This window comes from Zonotrichia leucophrys, chromosome 2, assembly GCF_028769735.1.
Source record: "Zonotrichia leucophrys gambelii isolate GWCS_2022_RI chromosome 2, RI_Zleu_2.0, whole genome shotgun sequence".
Classification (NCBI taxonomy): domain Eukaryota; kingdom Metazoa; phylum Chordata; class Aves; order Passeriformes; family Passerellidae; genus Zonotrichia; species Zonotrichia leucophrys.
This window is the reverse complement of record NC_088171.1, coordinates 62,947,998-62,965,591: the sequence shown is the minus strand read 5'-3', so window position 1 is coordinate 62,965,591 and position 17,594 is coordinate 62,947,998. Positions and strand designations below refer to the sequence as shown.

General features: G+C 42.2%; 1 protein-coding gene across 4 annotated transcripts in view; it reads left to right on the top strand.

Moving 5' to 3' along the window:
* Positions 1-10,442, top strand: part of RNF144B (ring finger protein 144B) — an 87,459-nt gene extending 77,017 nt beyond the window's left edge. For all 4 annotated transcript variants that reach the window (XM_064705198.1, XM_064705199.1, XM_064705200.1 and 1 more), the window contains 4 exons: positions 3,878-4,082; positions 5,239-5,383; positions 7,100-7,189; positions 7,389-10,442. In XM_064705198.1, coding sequence (XP_064561268.1) covers positions 3,878-4,082; positions 5,239-5,383; positions 7,100-7,189; positions 7,389-7,529 — 581 coding nt within the window. In that variant the 3' untranslated portion in view covers positions 7,530-10,442. The remainder of the gene's footprint in view (positions 1-3,877; positions 4,083-5,238; positions 5,384-7,099; positions 7,190-7,388) is intronic.
* The last annotated feature ends 7,152 nt before the right edge of the window (positions 10,443-17,594 follow it).

The following is a 17,594-nucleotide window of genomic DNA, read 5'->3' as shown; positions in this document are numbered from 1 at the left end:
AAAGATGAGATCCCCTTCCTGCTTTTAAAGACTGCCACCAGCTTCAAAGTTTCAGCTGGAAGGTGCAGTGTTTTTAAAGACCTCAGTGCATGGTAGTGTGCGGAGTGGTGTGTCTGAGACACTGCCCCACTCTGCCTATTCTCAAACTTTCCTTGAAAGACTGGATTTATATTCTTACTCTGCATGCCTGCTTAGATGCAGTAGATTGTGTGAGACAGTGCAGAGGTCTATAAAAATTAGGCAAAATAATGCACTTGAAAAGTTGGTGAGGTAGAAGAATATATAGGTTTTTACAGAATCTCATCTGACATGAATCCTTGTGAATGACCACAAAGTAGAAAACCTGCTCATAATACTCAAATATACCCCAGAGTTTATGGGCAAATGCAGATTGTAGATATGATATTCAGGCACTCAGGTCAAACAAAAAGAAAAAAAAATCCCAAACCTTGGGTTTTTTTTTTGTTTCTTTCTCCTGTTTTACCACTTTCTTGTTTATTCTTAATTTCTTACAAAGTCTCTCCAGTTCGTAATCTAATCAGTGGCTTGTCTACAGTCCTAGACAATGGAAATCACAGCTTGTTAATTCACCATATTAAAGGGTTAAGAAAAAGGGACTTTCTTGCAATACATTATTCTGTTTTATGTGAAACCTTTCTTTACTAAAGACTCTGAAACTATTGGTTTCCTGGTATCTCTTCCTCTGTAACTAGCCAAAGCTGAACTCATGATCTTTTGTTACTTTTTTTTTTTACTGCCTCCCACGCAGAGAAGCCTGAAACTTGTCTAGTTTTTAAATCCTTCTTTCCTTTTCTTTCTTGCCTAAGTCTGACAAATCCTCTTCCACCTCTGCTACCTCTCTTCATTATGATTTTAAGATCTGCCCTTACTCTTTTATGATAAAACTGGTGTCCGAGCAGCAGACTTAGGCATAGCCCTTTTGCCTTGCCTTTTGGCCCCAGCAATAAATCCAGCTTACTGATGTCTGGGAACAACAATTCCTGCTAGCTAAAGCTCTGACCTGAACACCCAGCACTAATCCCAGCCTTATCCAAGACCTTTTGCCTATCCTGGAATTAATGCTGTCCCCAAGGCTGACCTTTCTGCACTCATCAGTGGAACTTGGGACTTGGCTTATCAGCTTCTGATGACCTGGAGCACCAGTCTCAGACCTGAACCTTACCTGGCAAAGCCTGCCTGCCCTGGTCTGACACTCTTTTTCTGAAACCAGCAATAGACTTCACTGATGGCATCTGCTGGGGATGAATTCGCACCCAGAATCTGTCCAGAGACTCCTTCCTGATCTTCAACTTATTGTCTAGACATTTTCCACTGTGAGATTAATTTTGAGGAAAATTTGGAACACCCCAGGAAGGACTTACACATCCAACAGCCGTTTCCCTCATCCCCAATCTGTGCTAGCTATATTAATAGAATATATATCTTCTCATTTTCATTGCTTTTTTTTTTTAATGGGCCAATAATATTGTGTGGAAACATAGTGAGAAGTAATTGGTATAGAATGGTGTATCTACAGACAATTGTTAAATTTAATAATAGATGCACTGATAATAAGCTATTCTCATGTGGGGTTTGTGTTCTTAGAATGCAAATGTGTTTTTAAAAACAAGACTTTTTGCATATCTGTAACTTCTCTGCATCCAGTCAGGGCTAAGCCACAGAGTTTCTGTGAAGCATATTTATTAGAAAAACAGAATTGTTCTATGTCTATAAGGATGGTGTTGATGTAGTCAACAGAATGGTAAGTGGTTAGAGCACATGCATAGTATTTGCCAGTAGGCTGAGTGGTAGATGAGGAGAATCTCCATTTTATGCCTGACTCAAACGTAGTCTGTTTTAAATGGAGATTTCTGTGAAACACAGTCTTATCCTTTCAGTCCTATCCTTCTGAGCCAGAAATTATTTTCTTCAGGGTGCTGCATTCCTCCTGTCTGCCACCTACATCTCACCTGCTTGCTTGGATGTTTTATGAAAACTGGCCAGATCCCTGCCCAAAACTGGCACTGTTTGGGAAGGCTTTCCTCCTGAGAGTTGAGGGAGCTGTGGCTGAACTGGCTGCAGGGTAGCAGAGGAAAAGCTCAGGAGAGAAATGGCCCTAACCAAGAGATGGAGCAACTTGCCAGAGCAGGCTGATAGCCTCTTTCCCTTTTTTGGCTGTGCCTTTTCAGCTGTTTCTGGTTTCGCTTGTGCTCCATGGCAAACCAAACAGTATGAGACAGCGTGGATTGCAAAACACCATCTGTAGGTTCTTTGTAAGATGGAGGAAGTGGGAGAAGGAGGGACTTTCATCTCTTGCATTACATCTTGCTGCAACAAATTTGTAAAAAACAGGTTTACAACCCAGTTCTCCTCCTCCCAATGATGTCAAAACCAGGCATTCTGTCTTTCACCCAAACACAGGATAGGGGAATTTAGGTTTACAAAGCTGAATTTTCAACAGAAAACATGCCAAATCTATTGTGTGAAGGATTAAATGCAATAGCAAGTACTAGGCCATAGTCTTAACCAATTCAGGGTTTCTTTTAAGAGACACCAAAGGAACCTAGAGAAATAAAAATTTCTCAGTCAGGACATTACCTTTTAAAAGTATGTAAATATGAAAAGTTACTTGATTTGCTGTGGCTCTCTTCTCCCTACTAATGAAGCCGAGATCTTATTTGTTTTTGCTTTCATTCAATAGAAAGCAAAATGTTTGTTTTGGGAGGCAAACAAAGTGTGTGCAAGACAGTAAGAGAAAAGAATGCAACTAGATCCATGAAATGGCTGAAGGTAGATGGCACAGGTGTTTTGCTGTCCTGCCTAAATTATAGGTGACAACCTTTGCATGGAAATAGAAATTCTCTGCATATGTTGGAGCTCTCTGACACAGACTCAGAAATTACCCAAAGTCAGAGTAGTGTGTACCTGTGTGTCCATATGTGCTTTCAGCAAAATTTGCCGGAGAACTCGTATATGAGGTCCTTGTGCACCTTTTTGTTTCAAGTGAGACAACTAATTTTATCTGCTGGAAGTACCTTGTAATGCCTTTTGCCATCTCACGGTCAGGATTTCCATTGACTTTGGAGACATCCCCTCCATCTATTTATTTTCAGTGGTGGTAACAGAGAGCTCCTAGGAAGGAGGAGGGGCAAGGTAGCTCCTGACAGCCCTTTTCTGGGGAGGCTCTGCAGGGTGTGAGTGTTCATGCACCTTATGGAACTGAGTAGCAAATGACCAACAGTGAATGTGTCCCAGCTGGGTTTTTGTTGTAAAGTCCTTGAATAAAGATTGGGAAGTGAGAGAGAGGATCAACATTTATCATTCTCTGCCATGTGGTGATGACTGTAACTCAGTGTCTATACCCTGAATCTTGACTCCTGTGATAATCTGATACCGGACAAATAGTAATGATATGATACAGTGAATATTAACTGCAATTTATAGATAAAGGATAGTAAATAAGGCATGGAAAGTGACTTGACGTTAACTTAATTACAGTCCTTCTGCTGTTTACATGGAAGTTACTGCATGGCTTGCACATGTCCAAGACATGGAATGGCCTAGTGCTACAAAAGACACTTGCTTCTCAGCCTGCAGCAGCTAGGTTCATATTTTGAACCTTGCTATAAAAAGGCAAGGAACACATTCTTTGTAGTGTATTTCTATTGTCGCAATGCTTTCAGTGCAACTGCTTAGCAGAGGACAAATGCAGACCTGCCTGAAGAAGAGCAGGCCCAAATGCCTGTGGGTGTGGGTGTGGAGCACTTTGGCTTCCACACCCTTGTGCAGAATTGGGTGCTGTGTACCTAGACACATGTCACTGGGACAAGAAGGGGACTGCATAAAGAGTTTTATTTATCTCTCTGTTGCATTTCAGAAGTGCATTTGGACCCCCAGAGAACATGGTGCCCCACAGCCGATTGCCAAACCGTGTGCCACATTGCACCGAGCGAGTCGGGAGCACCAGTGCCAGTGGAGTGCCCCGCCTGCCGCCTGACCTTCTGCTCCTCCTGCAAGGAGCCATGGCACGGGCAGCACCTGTGCCAGGAAAACCAAATGACCCCAGTACCCACTGAGCAGGGGTAAGATGGGAATCCACGATGGCCGTGCCATCTTTTGGTTCTTTTCATCACAGGACCTCACGTTGCGTTCATGGAGCAGCTTCCTTCTAGGTCCACAGCTTCAGCTTGGAGACTGTCCAACTCTCCTGGTGTTTCCTAAATACAATTCCAGTCTAAATATTACTTTAAATGCTAAATTTTATTTTTAAATACTTAATATTATCTATGTACTTGTCAAGCTTGGGTTGCAACTGACACTTCTGAAAGGTGAAGCCCTCCAGGACTTTAAATCTGCCTAAAGGCTTTGTTCACATGCTAGAATTATGACCTGTGCCCATACTAAAAATCCAATATACCAATATTGCAAGATCCAAATTTTACTTATACTGTAGTTAAGAAATCACCCCTGCTTAATATTTACAGAATCTTTGCATAGAAAAACCTTAACTCCTACAGAGTGTAAATTTCACTTGGAGTGAGAAGCCTTATTTATGCTCATTTTCCTTAACTGCAAACAACCTGCACATCAGTTTGGAAAAGCCATTAATCTATAGAAGAGACGCTTTTGTGTTTAAACTATGTCATCTCTTTGGCTATCCATCTTTGTTTTCAGAATCAGGTTATGTTGAGTCTTGTTTTCAAAGTTTTCTATAATTTTTTTTCAATAAATGAAAAACTTAAAACCTAGAGCATTCTGCTTGCTAGACACTCCATGGAATAGGTGTTGCCAAAAAGCTCTTGCTGTGATTTTTCTTCTCTAGGTGTGATCTCTGGCTGTGGTACAGTTTAAGCCTATTTTATTCAGACAAGGAGGATTCAGACAAGGATTATGAGTTGCATAATCCAGTCCTGTTAAATGAATTGTGTAAGGTCTCTGTAACAAAATGCTAAGTTTTAATGCTATAGGTGATTAATTGTGGGTGTAGTGAGTGTTACTTTTATACAGCATAAAGGAACAAGGCAAGGGATTTTCACTTTTGTGTGACATTAATAGTCTTACGCCTAGTAGCGAGTATGTTTCAATGTATTGTACTGAATATAAGAAGCTTCACACACTGAGGACACTTAGGACAACATTAGATGCTCTGAAAGATAAGCACGATATGCATCAGGCAGTGGACCTGAATACCAACCAATATGTTCACAATCTCACTTTAATGTTTCCTTACTTTTCCAGATTCCTTATTGGAGCAGAGACAGAGGCACCAATTAAGCAGTGCCCAGTTTGTCGAATTTATATTGAGCGAAATGAGGGCTGTGCTCAGATGATGTGCAAGAACTGCAAGCACACATTTTGCTGGTATTGTCTACAGAACTTGGATGTAAGTGCTGCAGAAAAAACACCAGGATAAAGAATAATGGGGTTAAGGGTTAGTCCGAGGCCCTGCGCAAGCTTTTTGTTAGTTTATTGCTGTCCTAGCAAATTTCTTGGCTCAATTCAGCTTCTGACTCAGTTGTTTTCCTTTCTTTCACCCAGTCCTTTTAATTATATCAATATAGTTTTTTATTTCTTCCATAAAGGGTTATGGCCATGTCTGTGGGTCCCATGTTAGTTCTTTGAGGGAGATGGGACTAACACATTGCTTTCTGGAGGTTTGTTCCAGCAATACCTTGCTTGGATTCCCTCTTCCTAAAAACAGTTTGGTTGAGAGTGAGGGAAATAGATGTCTTCCACCTGTTTCAACAGCAAAGGACACAGTCTGTCTAAAACTGATATGATGCTGGGTGAAGGTGGTTGTTCCATGTTATGGTGGCTAGGGAGCACCAAGTCTCCTTTACTAGTCCATCTTTAGTGCCAAGTTTGCTGAAGAGAATGATTGGCTATTAGGCTTGAGGATAAAAATGTTGGATCATGAACACAGATTGTGAAGTGCATGTTGCTAGTTACTTCTCAAAGGTTGCAAACCAGTCTCAACTTGTGTGGACTTCAAGTATCCTAGCAGCATGAAGAGTCTTGGAAGTAAGGCACTTGTATATATGGCAGCTTGCCCTTTTGGCACAGTCATCAGTAACAGCTGTGGGAGCATGAAAAGGACTTTACCAGCACTTGAAATAAAATGTTATGTGCTGCGTAGCTTTTTTTGTCTTTTTTGTACTCCACAGCCAGCAAACAATGAGACTTTCTCAGTCTTCATCCTTTACTCAGCAAACTAAACAGGTTTCTCTTAGTGTTATGTCCCCTTTCTGTGTGGGCGAACGTGCTTTTTCAACATGAGTCTTAGGGCTTGCCTCAGAGTACATGCAGTACACGGTGATTGCTTAACACAGTGCTGAACCTGAGGAGTGTCACATTCTTGCAGAGTCCACAGACATGCCCTTATCGAGTTTTTGTCAGTTCAAAGGGAGACAGAGAGAAAGAAACTGTAGTTGTGTGATTCAAATGTAGTTTTTCTGAATGTGTGGGGGTTACAGGAGCTCCAGGCATAGATGAAGGTAGTACCTGCAAAGCCAGAGAGCAGAGCTGAAAAATGAAAGGGGAAGAAGCATCAGGTTACAGCACAGTGGTTTAGGGAGGGTAATGCAGGGCATGAGTCACCTTCTGAAGAAAAGAATGAGTAGTTTAATGAGTATTAATGGTAAAAGAGAAATTCAACAGGATTTTTGTACTTTTTATATTTTCCTGTTAAGTCTAAGAAGAGAATTACTGTGAAGTAGGTACAGCAGGAGAACAGAAGGTAAAATACTTCAGGAGGATGATCCCTCACATTGCTAGGTTTCAGAAATGCCTGTTGTTTTCAGTTCCCTTTATCATCACCAAATTATAGCCTAGATACTTGTGCAATTAGGTGGAACTCATGTGCTTATGCTTTTTAAAAGTGGAGGAGGAAAGATGCTGTATGATAGCTCAGGTGCCAAACATACGTCAATTTCTGAAATTGCAAGTTACTCTAGGTAATGATTTGGAAGACAGGTGAACTTGTCTGCTGGCAGCTGGCAATTTCAAAGCAGTGCCAGGAAGGTTGTGTTTCCACTCTGGTCTTGAACTTCTCCCTGCAGTTCTCTAACCTGCTCTTACAGCTTCTCCTTTTGTTTTTCAGAATGATATTTTCTTACGGCATTACGACAGAGGCCCTTGCAGAAACAAGCTGGGCCACTCACGGGCTTCAGTGATGTGGAACAGAACACAGGTGTGTTCCTAACCAGCTGGGCAGAGCTCTCATGCATGCATGAAGCAAAGAGATTTTAGCCTTCGGAGAAGACACAAGATTATTATTTTCATATTTTCTTTTTTTTTTTTTGGTGACCTATGCTATGTTTATGCATGCACGTGCATATTTTATTTTCCATGCTATCTAAATATGTATTTTTCACCACCCTGTCTTTCAGGTTGTGGGGATCCTCGTTGGACTAGGTATCATAGCGTTGGTGACCTCCCCCTTGCTGCTTGTGGCATCTCCATGCATCATCTGTTGCATTTGCAAATCTTGCCGGAGCAAAAAGAAAAAACCCAGCCTGCCGACAACCTAAAACTCTGTGTCTTTTTGAGTCTCCATCTGTACAGCATACGTATGTGAGGAAGCACAATGGTTGTGTTTTGGTGCCATACCTACCAAATAATGCTCCCTTTTTTTGCCAGTTCTTGGGATAAGTGCCTATTCTTTACAGGCTACTCTATCACTAACAAGTCCAGATTATTGTGCAGTACATCCAGTGTAGGTTTTTGCTTCCTGAAGAGGAAAACAGGACACCATTCAGTCCTTCATACCCTATTCAAGACTGATAGAACACTCCCATTTTCCATCAGCTGCACATGACTTGATCCTGCTGCATTACTCTTCTTTGCAGATTCAGTCATTACTGTCGTGCTTGCTGTTGGTTCTTGGTGACACTCAGATTTCTCAGAAAGTTTTGGGTCTTTTGTGAAAGAGGGAGAGGGAAAAGCCTGATTAGGTTCTTCTGTCTGATAGCTTGTGTACAGTTAAATGTAACAAACCATTAAGAAAATACGTTTGGTAGTTTCCTGTCAATTGGCTGCCATGGCATTTCTTTCAGCATTGAAATCAATTTGATTTTTGCCATTGATCTCAACTACAGAAGTAAAAAACCAACAAAACTGTTTCTAAGATAGGGCTCTCTTTTGAGAGACTGGACCTTGAGAAAGCTGCTATTTTTTTCACATTAACATGACATATCTACTATGAAATATTAGGAATATGCATATTTCCCTGCCATTGGGCATACCTTTTGTCAGTACCATGGGTGTAGAAAACTCACAGTGAAGGTAATATCGTAAGAAAGACTGTGATACAATTCCCACTTTGTGCAGAGCGTTGGGTCTGTGCAGAGTGGCAGCATGGGCACAGATATACTAAGTACATATGGGCAGTCAGTATATTTTTTTCAACAGTTTACATGGGGTGGCAGCAAGAACCCTGATAAAAAGTTATTGAAACCAGGCTAAGCCAAGCCCTCCTTCAAAACCTTATGGACCTGCTGAAGTGAATACTTGAGAAATGCTGTGTAAATGTGACCTCCGTCCATTGGTGGGTATTTCTCTTGTCCTGCTCAAGGTTAACAAACTCTGTTAGTGATATTTTTTAGTTACTCTAAATCTGGAAGGCTGTCCGTTAATAAGTGCTTCACTTTAATGTGGTGCATCACTGCCAAACCAGTTCAAGCCCTGGTATCAGTTACACCTGTGTAAGTTCACTGAAAGCTCACTGAAGAGCTGGAATTACTGCAGCTCTTCAGTCAGGAGTAGCTGAGATCAGACTCTGCTCCCTGGAGTTTATTTCCTTAATGGATGGTGCTCCTCACAACTGGGGCTGGTGGCGCTTTTGTTCTGGACTCCTGTCTGTGCATTCTATATCTGTGGGAGCAGATTCAAGTTTGCGCTGTACAATTGGTTGTAATTCCAAACCCCTTTCCGCAGGGGCTGCAGGGTTTGAAGGAGATGCCGGGCCCGAGCGCGGTGTCGGGCTGGCGCTGGGCCCGGCTGCCCCTGTCGGAGCTCAGCCGGGAGTGCTGCGAGTGCTGCCTGTGTGTGTGTGCTGCTTGGCCGAGCCTCAGGAACTTTGCCTTCTTGGCAGCTGTAAATGTGACCTTTTTTCTGTTTAACTTTGCTCTCTGGTTACTGTAACAAAAGTGGCAGGTTTTCTTCTTTTGAGAAAGTGTAGTCTGTTGAGCAGACTAGCAAGGACAGAGGCCTTAAATGATACTGTCTGTTTTACTTTTTAATTGATTTCTTTTATAAATACTGTCTGACTTTGCTACCAGTCGTGGCTGGAGGGCAGGCAGTGCTCGCCAGTGTGAAAGGCTGTATTTATTCTTCATGCTCAGCTTTGAAGGGAAGCAGAACGGTAGACAGTTCATTCTAAATACAGAGTGCAATGCAGGCAACTGCCATTTATAATAAATAAAGAATGTTTTCTGTATGTGTTTTCTTGAAGAGCACTAATGGTAGTGCTTTGGGGTACTTGTGACAGATTAAAGTGTCCAGCCCTTGGCTTTGCACTATTTTTCTACCTACATTTTTATGGCACTACTGTCATTTCCATTTTATTTATGAACTTGAAGTTGCAAGTCTTACTTTAACAGAGCCTCAAGGACAAAGACGTAGGAGCTGTACAGTCTCTTTAACCATAACCAGCATTGCAATGTACCAATATCCTTTGCATGTTGAAATTTGAGCATTTTTCATGTTTTGTCATCTTACCCATGACCAATGCATCCTTTGCTAGTCTGGTTTCTTTCCTTTTCCTCTCCCTCCTTCTGTTGGCCTGGTTTTGCTAAAATGCCTATTGGAATAAGGGTGGCAGATCTTTTTTTCATTAGCACTGTTGTGTTAATGAAACTGTCAGGTTCTGCCTCTGCTAAAGAAAGGCCGCTGAAGGCAGTTTAAGTGCCTGGTGGGCACACCAAAACTCGTATGAATTAACCATGCAGGAGTTAACACAGCCTGGCAGTCTGAGTGCCAGTCCAGGCATCTAAGAAATCTAGATGTGGATTGGTAGCCCAAGCTTTTGCTGGAGGTCTTTACACAAAAACTGGATAAGGAGAACACAAGCTACAGGCACCCCTTCCTTTGGCTGTGTAGGTGCAACAAATGGACCAAGAAAAGCTCTGGATATCTTAAGAGCTTAAAATTAAAGTTTTACAAGATTGATTTTTTAAAAAAGGCTGTGTCCAGTGCTCCATGTATCCTGGCTTTTCATTGCATGGGAATACTTGAGCATGTGCATTAAGTAGACCCTGGCCTGGCTGAGTCAAGCATTACCTATGCTGAAGTGCTGGGAGCAGGAAAGCCCTGATGCTTTGTTTTCCAGAAGGCAGCTATTTTGCACCAACTGGCTATGCTCACAGAGTTTCCAGAGAAACATTTTAGCAGCAATCTTTTTACAGTGTTGGCTTTTGTTTTGTGTTGCTTTGTTTTTTTTTTTTTTTTTTAATTTTGTAGGAAACATTAAAGTCACTTTATAAAAGATTTATTGAAAGCATGACAAATAATGCTAGTAATAATTAGGGAGAACTAAAAAAGAGAGGACTGACAACATCTAACTTTTTAATCAAGGTATCTGTAAATCCACTCTCCTGAGCTCCCTCTGTGCGATGTAGTTGGCGCACATCACCAACTACCAGGCTTCACTGCTCTTCCCATCTCTCTTCTTGCCCTTGTGGCAGGTGGCTGGTGTGGGGATGGCAGCCAGGGGAGAGCCCAGGGCTGTGGCAGTGCAGGTACCACACAGGAGCAATTGCCCACCCTGGACTCATCACCAGTTTGTTCCTGGGCCTTTGACCACTGAGAGACACCTTGGGGGTTTTGGGCCTTTAATGTTACACTGAGAGCATTCACAGATGTCTCTCTTGGAGAACAGAAGTGGAAAGTACTCCATTCCTTCTGAACCAGGGGCATTCAGACCTTATGAAAATTGGGCTCTAGGTGTTTAAAGGTCAGCTCCTAAATTTAAGAGACCAGTGCTAGAAATCTGGATTTGTACTGCATCTGGCCACAAATCTCCATGGACACATATCACACCATTTCCCATCAGTCACTGGATCTGTGTCAAATACAGCTGAAGATCCCATTCAGCATTTCATGTCCTTGTGTTAAAATGAGCATGATGATACCTGCTCCCAAATCCATCTCTTAAAGAAGACACTTGTCATGCTACAGCGTAAATGCATCTCTGCAGTATTTTTTCCAGAGCTATAGTGGGTGCCCTTAAGTAAGTGATGGTTTATTTTTGGTGCATGGGGTTGCTTCCCCCAAAGAAGGGCACAAGGGCTAACAATAATGAATGTTTCTCAATGCTTTAATGATGCTAAATGCTACATCTTGTTGTCTGTCCAGTTACCCAGCATGAAGTCCAAAGATACGTTTAAAATGTACACAAAGTTTACTTGAATGAACTAAGAGAAACTGGATATTGCCTCCATATTTGCATGAAGAAATAAATATAAGTGGGCAGGTACAACTGCATTTCCACAATGGGACAATAATATCAAGTTTTGGCAACTCCATTTTTTGGTACCACAATGGATGGTTGTGCTGTAGTGCCTGCTGCTTTAAAAATTTGAAATCTGTTTTGCACTGTAATCTCTTTCTCCCAGTCATTCTTTCTCAAACTAATTCCTTTTATGATCTTATTTTTCATCCTGTATTTCAGTCCAAAGAGTCTTAGAGCAAAGCTAGTAGATTTCTTTGTATGAGGATAAAAATCTTCCAGCCATTTTCTCCCAGGTTTTAAAAAGAAATTTGATGCTTAGTTACCTGACCAAAGTTAGAAATTCCAGACTTGGCTTGTTTAGAAAAACTTATTGAGACTTGAGAAGTTCTCTTTTAACACCTAAATAAGGGCTGCTTTGTTAGAGCTAATAGATAAGGGAGCCATGCAGCTTTTGAGCTTCACAGAGGAGATGCTTCTGTTGTTAAGCAGACTTCTTTGGAAATATGCTGGGGGGGAAAAAAGCCCAAAACCCCTATATCCTGTATACATATTTTTCTTATATAAATAAAAAATACTTATCATGTATAGATTCATAATTTAAGAATTCAAGCTCTCTGGAGGCTTTCTAGGGTACACTTACCCAGGAAGATAATCTTATAAATATGCTGAGGCAGTTGAACAGTGTGCTAGTTATAAAACAGTTGTCAGACATCTCTCACACATGAGTGTGTAGGATGAGATCATAATTTACATGGCTCGAAATAAAGATGTGAAAATTTACCTTTCCTGGAACAGCAAGAGTTGGTTCTTGCAGTCTTCTGGAAGGTTAACTTACTGCTAAGACTCTGGAGAACTTCAGTCTCATTTTAATTTGTACTCTAGTTAGCAAAGTAATGAAGTGAGAGCTGAATAATGTTGCTGAACACAAAACCCAAAGGTCTGTCTTGTGTCACGACAGTCAAGTTTCTCATAACCAATGTGGTTTTATAATTTATTATTATAATTTATGCAATGCAAATATAATTTATAATTAGTAATTATAAAATACTAAGGATGAAGTATCATTGCCTTTATCATATGATATTTATTTTAATTGCATTCATACTGGAAGGCTTTTCTCTTCTGCTTCCGGTAGAGAAGGTCATGGTGCACCTGCAAAGTAAATTTCTGTGATATGGTGCAGTCCACAGTAAATGTTTCCTACTGTTTTGTAGTTATATCAGAGGGTTTTTTTATGATCCTTCAAGTTAGTTCTTTGATTTGAGCAAATCTCTATTGTTAGGAAAGGTGGTTTCCTGGCAATAGCTTTTATTGACCATCACAATCTGAGCTGTAAAAGATGATACTGATTGACAAGGTCCACCAGCTCTTTCAAGGACACAACCTCATTCTTCTCCCTTCTTCCCCAGAAACTTTATCTTTTCTTGGATGAAAATTAAGGATGTCAGTAATTTGCTTATGCCTTCTGGATGTCCAGACAGAAGCTGCAGCTTCTGGTGGCCACGTGCCAAGAGATCCCAGACAGGTTGAATGTACGAAGCTGCAGCACGTGTGCAGTGAGTTGCTTAAATTTCCAGAAGGTGCCTGAGTTTTACGGCTTCCTGGGGCCCAGGGTGGATGTGGTGCACAAGGGGCTCGGCCAGGTGAGGCTCGGGGTGTCACCAGCTCAATGGCACCTGTTGTGCTGGGCTGTCTCACCGTGTTCGAGTGTGTCCCAGATCTTCACCAGGGCCCTGTCTCAAGCTTGCCCTTTCCATAGCTACCTGCCCACCTCCAAAACACCCAAGAACCCAGAGCAAATCCATTCATTTTCCAAGTCTCTCACTGCTGGCCTGGTCCAGTTTCACAGAAGCTCCAGTTCACATGAGATATTTGGAGCTCAGCTGGTCTGATCATTGACTTTTCCCTAATGAGCAAGGCTTGGGAATGAAGAGAAGCAGAACTGTTCCATATGCTGGTATTGGCATTACAGGCACCAAGGGTCGCTGTGTGACACCTCTTTTGACTGCCCCAGCATTGCTTATTTCTGAAAAAAGCCTGTGTTTAAAATGTGTGTACATGGAGGTGTCCAAGTCTGACGCTGGGTGTGTTTGTATGTGTGGTGTGAACCAGCAGCAGCCACAGACCCCTGTCCTGCCCCTTGCAGATTTTACCTTCTGTTTATGTTATTTTTTGGGTTTTTTTCTTTTCCTCTGGGTAATACACTTTCTTCACCGCTTTTCTTCTGGTGGAGGGCAAAAGGGTTTGATCTTTGTAAGATTTGTTAAAATATTTTTGTGTTTATAAGAAGAAAGCTGACATGTATAAAGAAATAAGTGCTTTTGTAAATTTTTTTTTTGTGGTATGATTCAGCATTTAAATGTTTTACAGATGCAGTTTTTTGCACTCTCTCTGCATATATTCATAAAAATTATATTTATTTTCTGTCCTTAAGGTTTACTTTGGGTTTTTTTTTTCTTCTGATGTTATAAAATGCAATATGTGCAACATTAAAAAATCAGTGTAAAGACATCGTCTCATTTTGTTGTAATCTTCAACTGCCTTTAAAAAGATAACAGAAAATTTCTGGAAAGAATTTGAATACATCAGATGTGCTTAATGGAAATTTTGAGGATAAAAGAAGGTTAAAAAGCTTGCATCAAGAGTCTGGACTGTTACTTTCTCAAGAATAATTGACATTAAAATCCTTTTAAAGAGTGTGGGGCAGGCTCTGGATTAGCCCTGGGAGCTGCTGCAGGGCATCCAGCCAGCGGTGGTGCTTGCTCTCCATAGGTGGGGTGCAGGTTTACTAAAGATCTGCTCCTCTGCAAAGTCTGGTGGAGACTTTGGCTTGGGAGCTGCCAGGAGCTGGGGCTACCCCGGGAATGTGGTGTGGGATGTATGGCAGGCTGCACAGAGCAAAGCCTGCTGCTTCAGAGCCCCCTTTCTCTTCACTTGCTCCCTCAGCCCTGCCTGTGCTTGCAGCAGAACGGGGCCTCTTGCTCCGAGTTCCCAAAGGACTTGATGGAAGGCTACACCCTGCTGTGCACTTTCAGACATCCATGCTCCTTTATGAGTTTCCTCGCACTCCCACTGCATCCTGCAGTGCTTACGAGAGACAATCACAGCTGTGCTTCTGAGCATCACCCACGAAAGTGATGTTTACTGTTAAATATTTCTAGCTTAGCTACAATTACTCAGCATCTGAAGGCAGGATTTTCCAGCTGGCTGACACATCCTAGAAAACCCCATGTGTCATCTGTGGGGCTTTTCACCTCAATATATTATCTGAAAGGTCTTGAGAGTTTTGCCTCAGAGAACATGTTTTCAGGATGAAGGCTGAGGAGAATACCACCATTGTCACTTACAGCTCAAATTTTGGTGATGAATGTACATTTTCTCCCCCACTAGTTTGCTTAGAATAAATTCAGCACTGATATTATTTCACTTAAACACAGCAAATTTTTTTTTTCAAATGTGTGTGTGTGTTCAAGGCTCTGGTCTTGTGCAACAAAGCAGGAGCAACTTACCAGTGCACACATTAACAAAGGTGATGACTTGCAGCAGACTGAAGGTTTCCAGCACAGCACTTTTCCTTCAGAGGATCTTGCTGATTGCTGAGGAACCAGCTTTCTGATGGGAATGTGTCCATTCTGTCAGATTTGTGATGGACACCAGCTGCTGGCAGCCAGTGTGCCTGGTACCCTGCCAGCCTACCAGCTGCCAGGGGTGGGCAAAGTGCCCGGCTTCCCACCTGGTAGACGGGTGAACTGCCAGCTCCTCACCTGGCAACTTTGAAGAAAACACCAACAAATCTTTTCCAAGAAAAAAAATACACATTTCTGAATTTCCAATATTTAAAATTCCAAATCAGACTAGTCTAAGCAACCCAAACATCTTCTGGCCAGGAAAATAAAAACAAACTCGATGGATTCAATTTTGATTTGATTCCAGCTTCAAGGTGCAATTTTCCCTCCCAGCTCCTGCCCTTGTCACGAAGACTAGTTTTCTTCAAAAGCTTTTTATTTCAGAATTATTTGTGACCAAATCCCTCCATTTTAAACTCTCCATGTTTTTTGAGATTACATAAGATGTCATTTACCTTCTTAACCTCTGTGCGTGCACATCCATCCACTCACCCACACCCACTTCTACACTACCCACAGTCTGATCCATCCTTCCAGTTTGACAAACACAACCCACATCACCCTCTTAAAACACCTTTCCCGGTCTCCCATTTTTTTCTGGGATGATCCTGTGGGTGGTGCCACCCACGCCATCATCATTCTGTCACATTTCCTGTGAGGGCCGTGACTCCTCCTGGGAATCCTTCCTCCTCTGTAGGCAGCAATGGTTTGCCTCTCAGAACTACTGCCCTTGCAAATACCTTTCCCAATGTCCTTTGATCCTGGTGCCTGCTTGGAAGCTCCTTTCTCTTTCAAGTTCTACAACTTTTCTGGTCTGAAAACTTAGTGTTTGGAAACCATAAATCACGGAAAATTAGAACAAAAAGGGCTTGTCTTTCTACAGAGCTTTCCATGGATAAAAACCACCAAAAATCCAAAACCCCAAAGCAATCCACAACAAAAATAAAACTAAACCAATATCCCATACGACCCACAAAATTATATGTCTCAGAGGAAACACTTTCCACTTAGAGCCCTGTGTTACTTCTTGTGTGGGACGTCTCATGCTGAGCTTCTCAGCCCAGAGAGCGCCTTGTTAACACCTCTGCAGAGAGCCATGTCTGCAGCCACTGCCATGCTGAGCCTCACAGGTGTACAGTGGGCAAACTCAAGGCTTCAAATCTCTACTGTGATGTGGGGGGATAGAATGTAAGAAAATAAAGGTAGTGTAGAAGGTAATCTCACCCCTGAGGAGTTGCAGCTGCACTAATTATCAAAGATTAGGAACAGGCCTACCCTTAACAGGCCACAGCTGTGTCTAATAAGGATGAGTGCTATAAAAGAGTGGGTTAGGTGGGTGAGGAGAGACCTGAAGTTTGTTGGCTGTGCTGTGAAGAGCTGACCATGAGAAATCACCAAGAAGATATGGAACTTTGGCAATAAGATGACAACACTGTGATACTCAATATAAAAAAAGCCTAAATTCCTTCTTGTCATTCCTTTCCCTAATCTGAGCTAGAGAGCAGTGCACCCAGCAATAGGTGCACTTTAAAATTCAGCAGGATGCTGGAATAACTGTGTCAGAGCTCTTAGGCAAGTCTTGTGCCCACACCTGCCTGAAGATGTGCTTGTGTTTTATCAAAAAGGGAAAAATTGCAGGATCTCAGATTTCTCAAAATGGGGTTGCAAAAAGTGTCTGCAGAGGTATGAAGCCTCTGAGCAAGAGCACTTCAGCACCTTTTCCTTGATACTATCATGTAGCAAGGAAATGAAAAATCCTTCCTTATGCCAACCCTTTCTTAGCATAATCCATTATCAAGCACAGTCAGTAATTTCACAGTCTCGCCTTCTTGAGATCCATGCCAGTGTCAAGAGCTCAGACTTTGAGAAACCTTGGTAATTGTGTTTTCCTGGGTCTTGGCTAAAAAACTTATATTTAAGCCCAGGTGGGCGCAGGTGCCTGTTGTAGTGTGTGTGGTTCCCAGGTATGAGAGGTAAGAGACTACTGCTGATTCTACTGCTTCTACTTCTAGTAGCTCCTGCTCATCCTGGGCACCATAGCTAGTGGGGAAGCTGCTCTGGCAGCTGTTGGATTGACCCATGTGAGTGTGTCTGAACAGCCCAACACTGCTTGGTTAGGTTGCCTAGAGAAGTTGTGGGCGCTCTATCACTGGAAGTGTTCAAGAGTAGGCTGGGTAATACTTTGAGCAACTTGGTCCCCTGGAAGTTGTCCCTGCCTGTGGTAAGGGGTTGGAACTAGATGACCTCAAGGACACTTACCATTTTGTGGGATGAGGGCCTGAGGGTCACGGTGTAGGAAGAGGATTGCATGTAGTGCCCTGTGGAAGAGCCCAGAATCAGCACTCTGGATAGCAGAGGGGGTAGTTCAGGACCTTGAGCACTGCTCAGCTGAATGTCTCTTCAGAAAGCTTTGAGTTTTTTTGAGTTGAATTTGAGTGTTTGGAACTTTGAGTTCTGTTCTTCTGCCCTCAGCATTGCCAGGAGAGGGGAATTAATGTGTTTTCTGCTAGTCTGTGTTC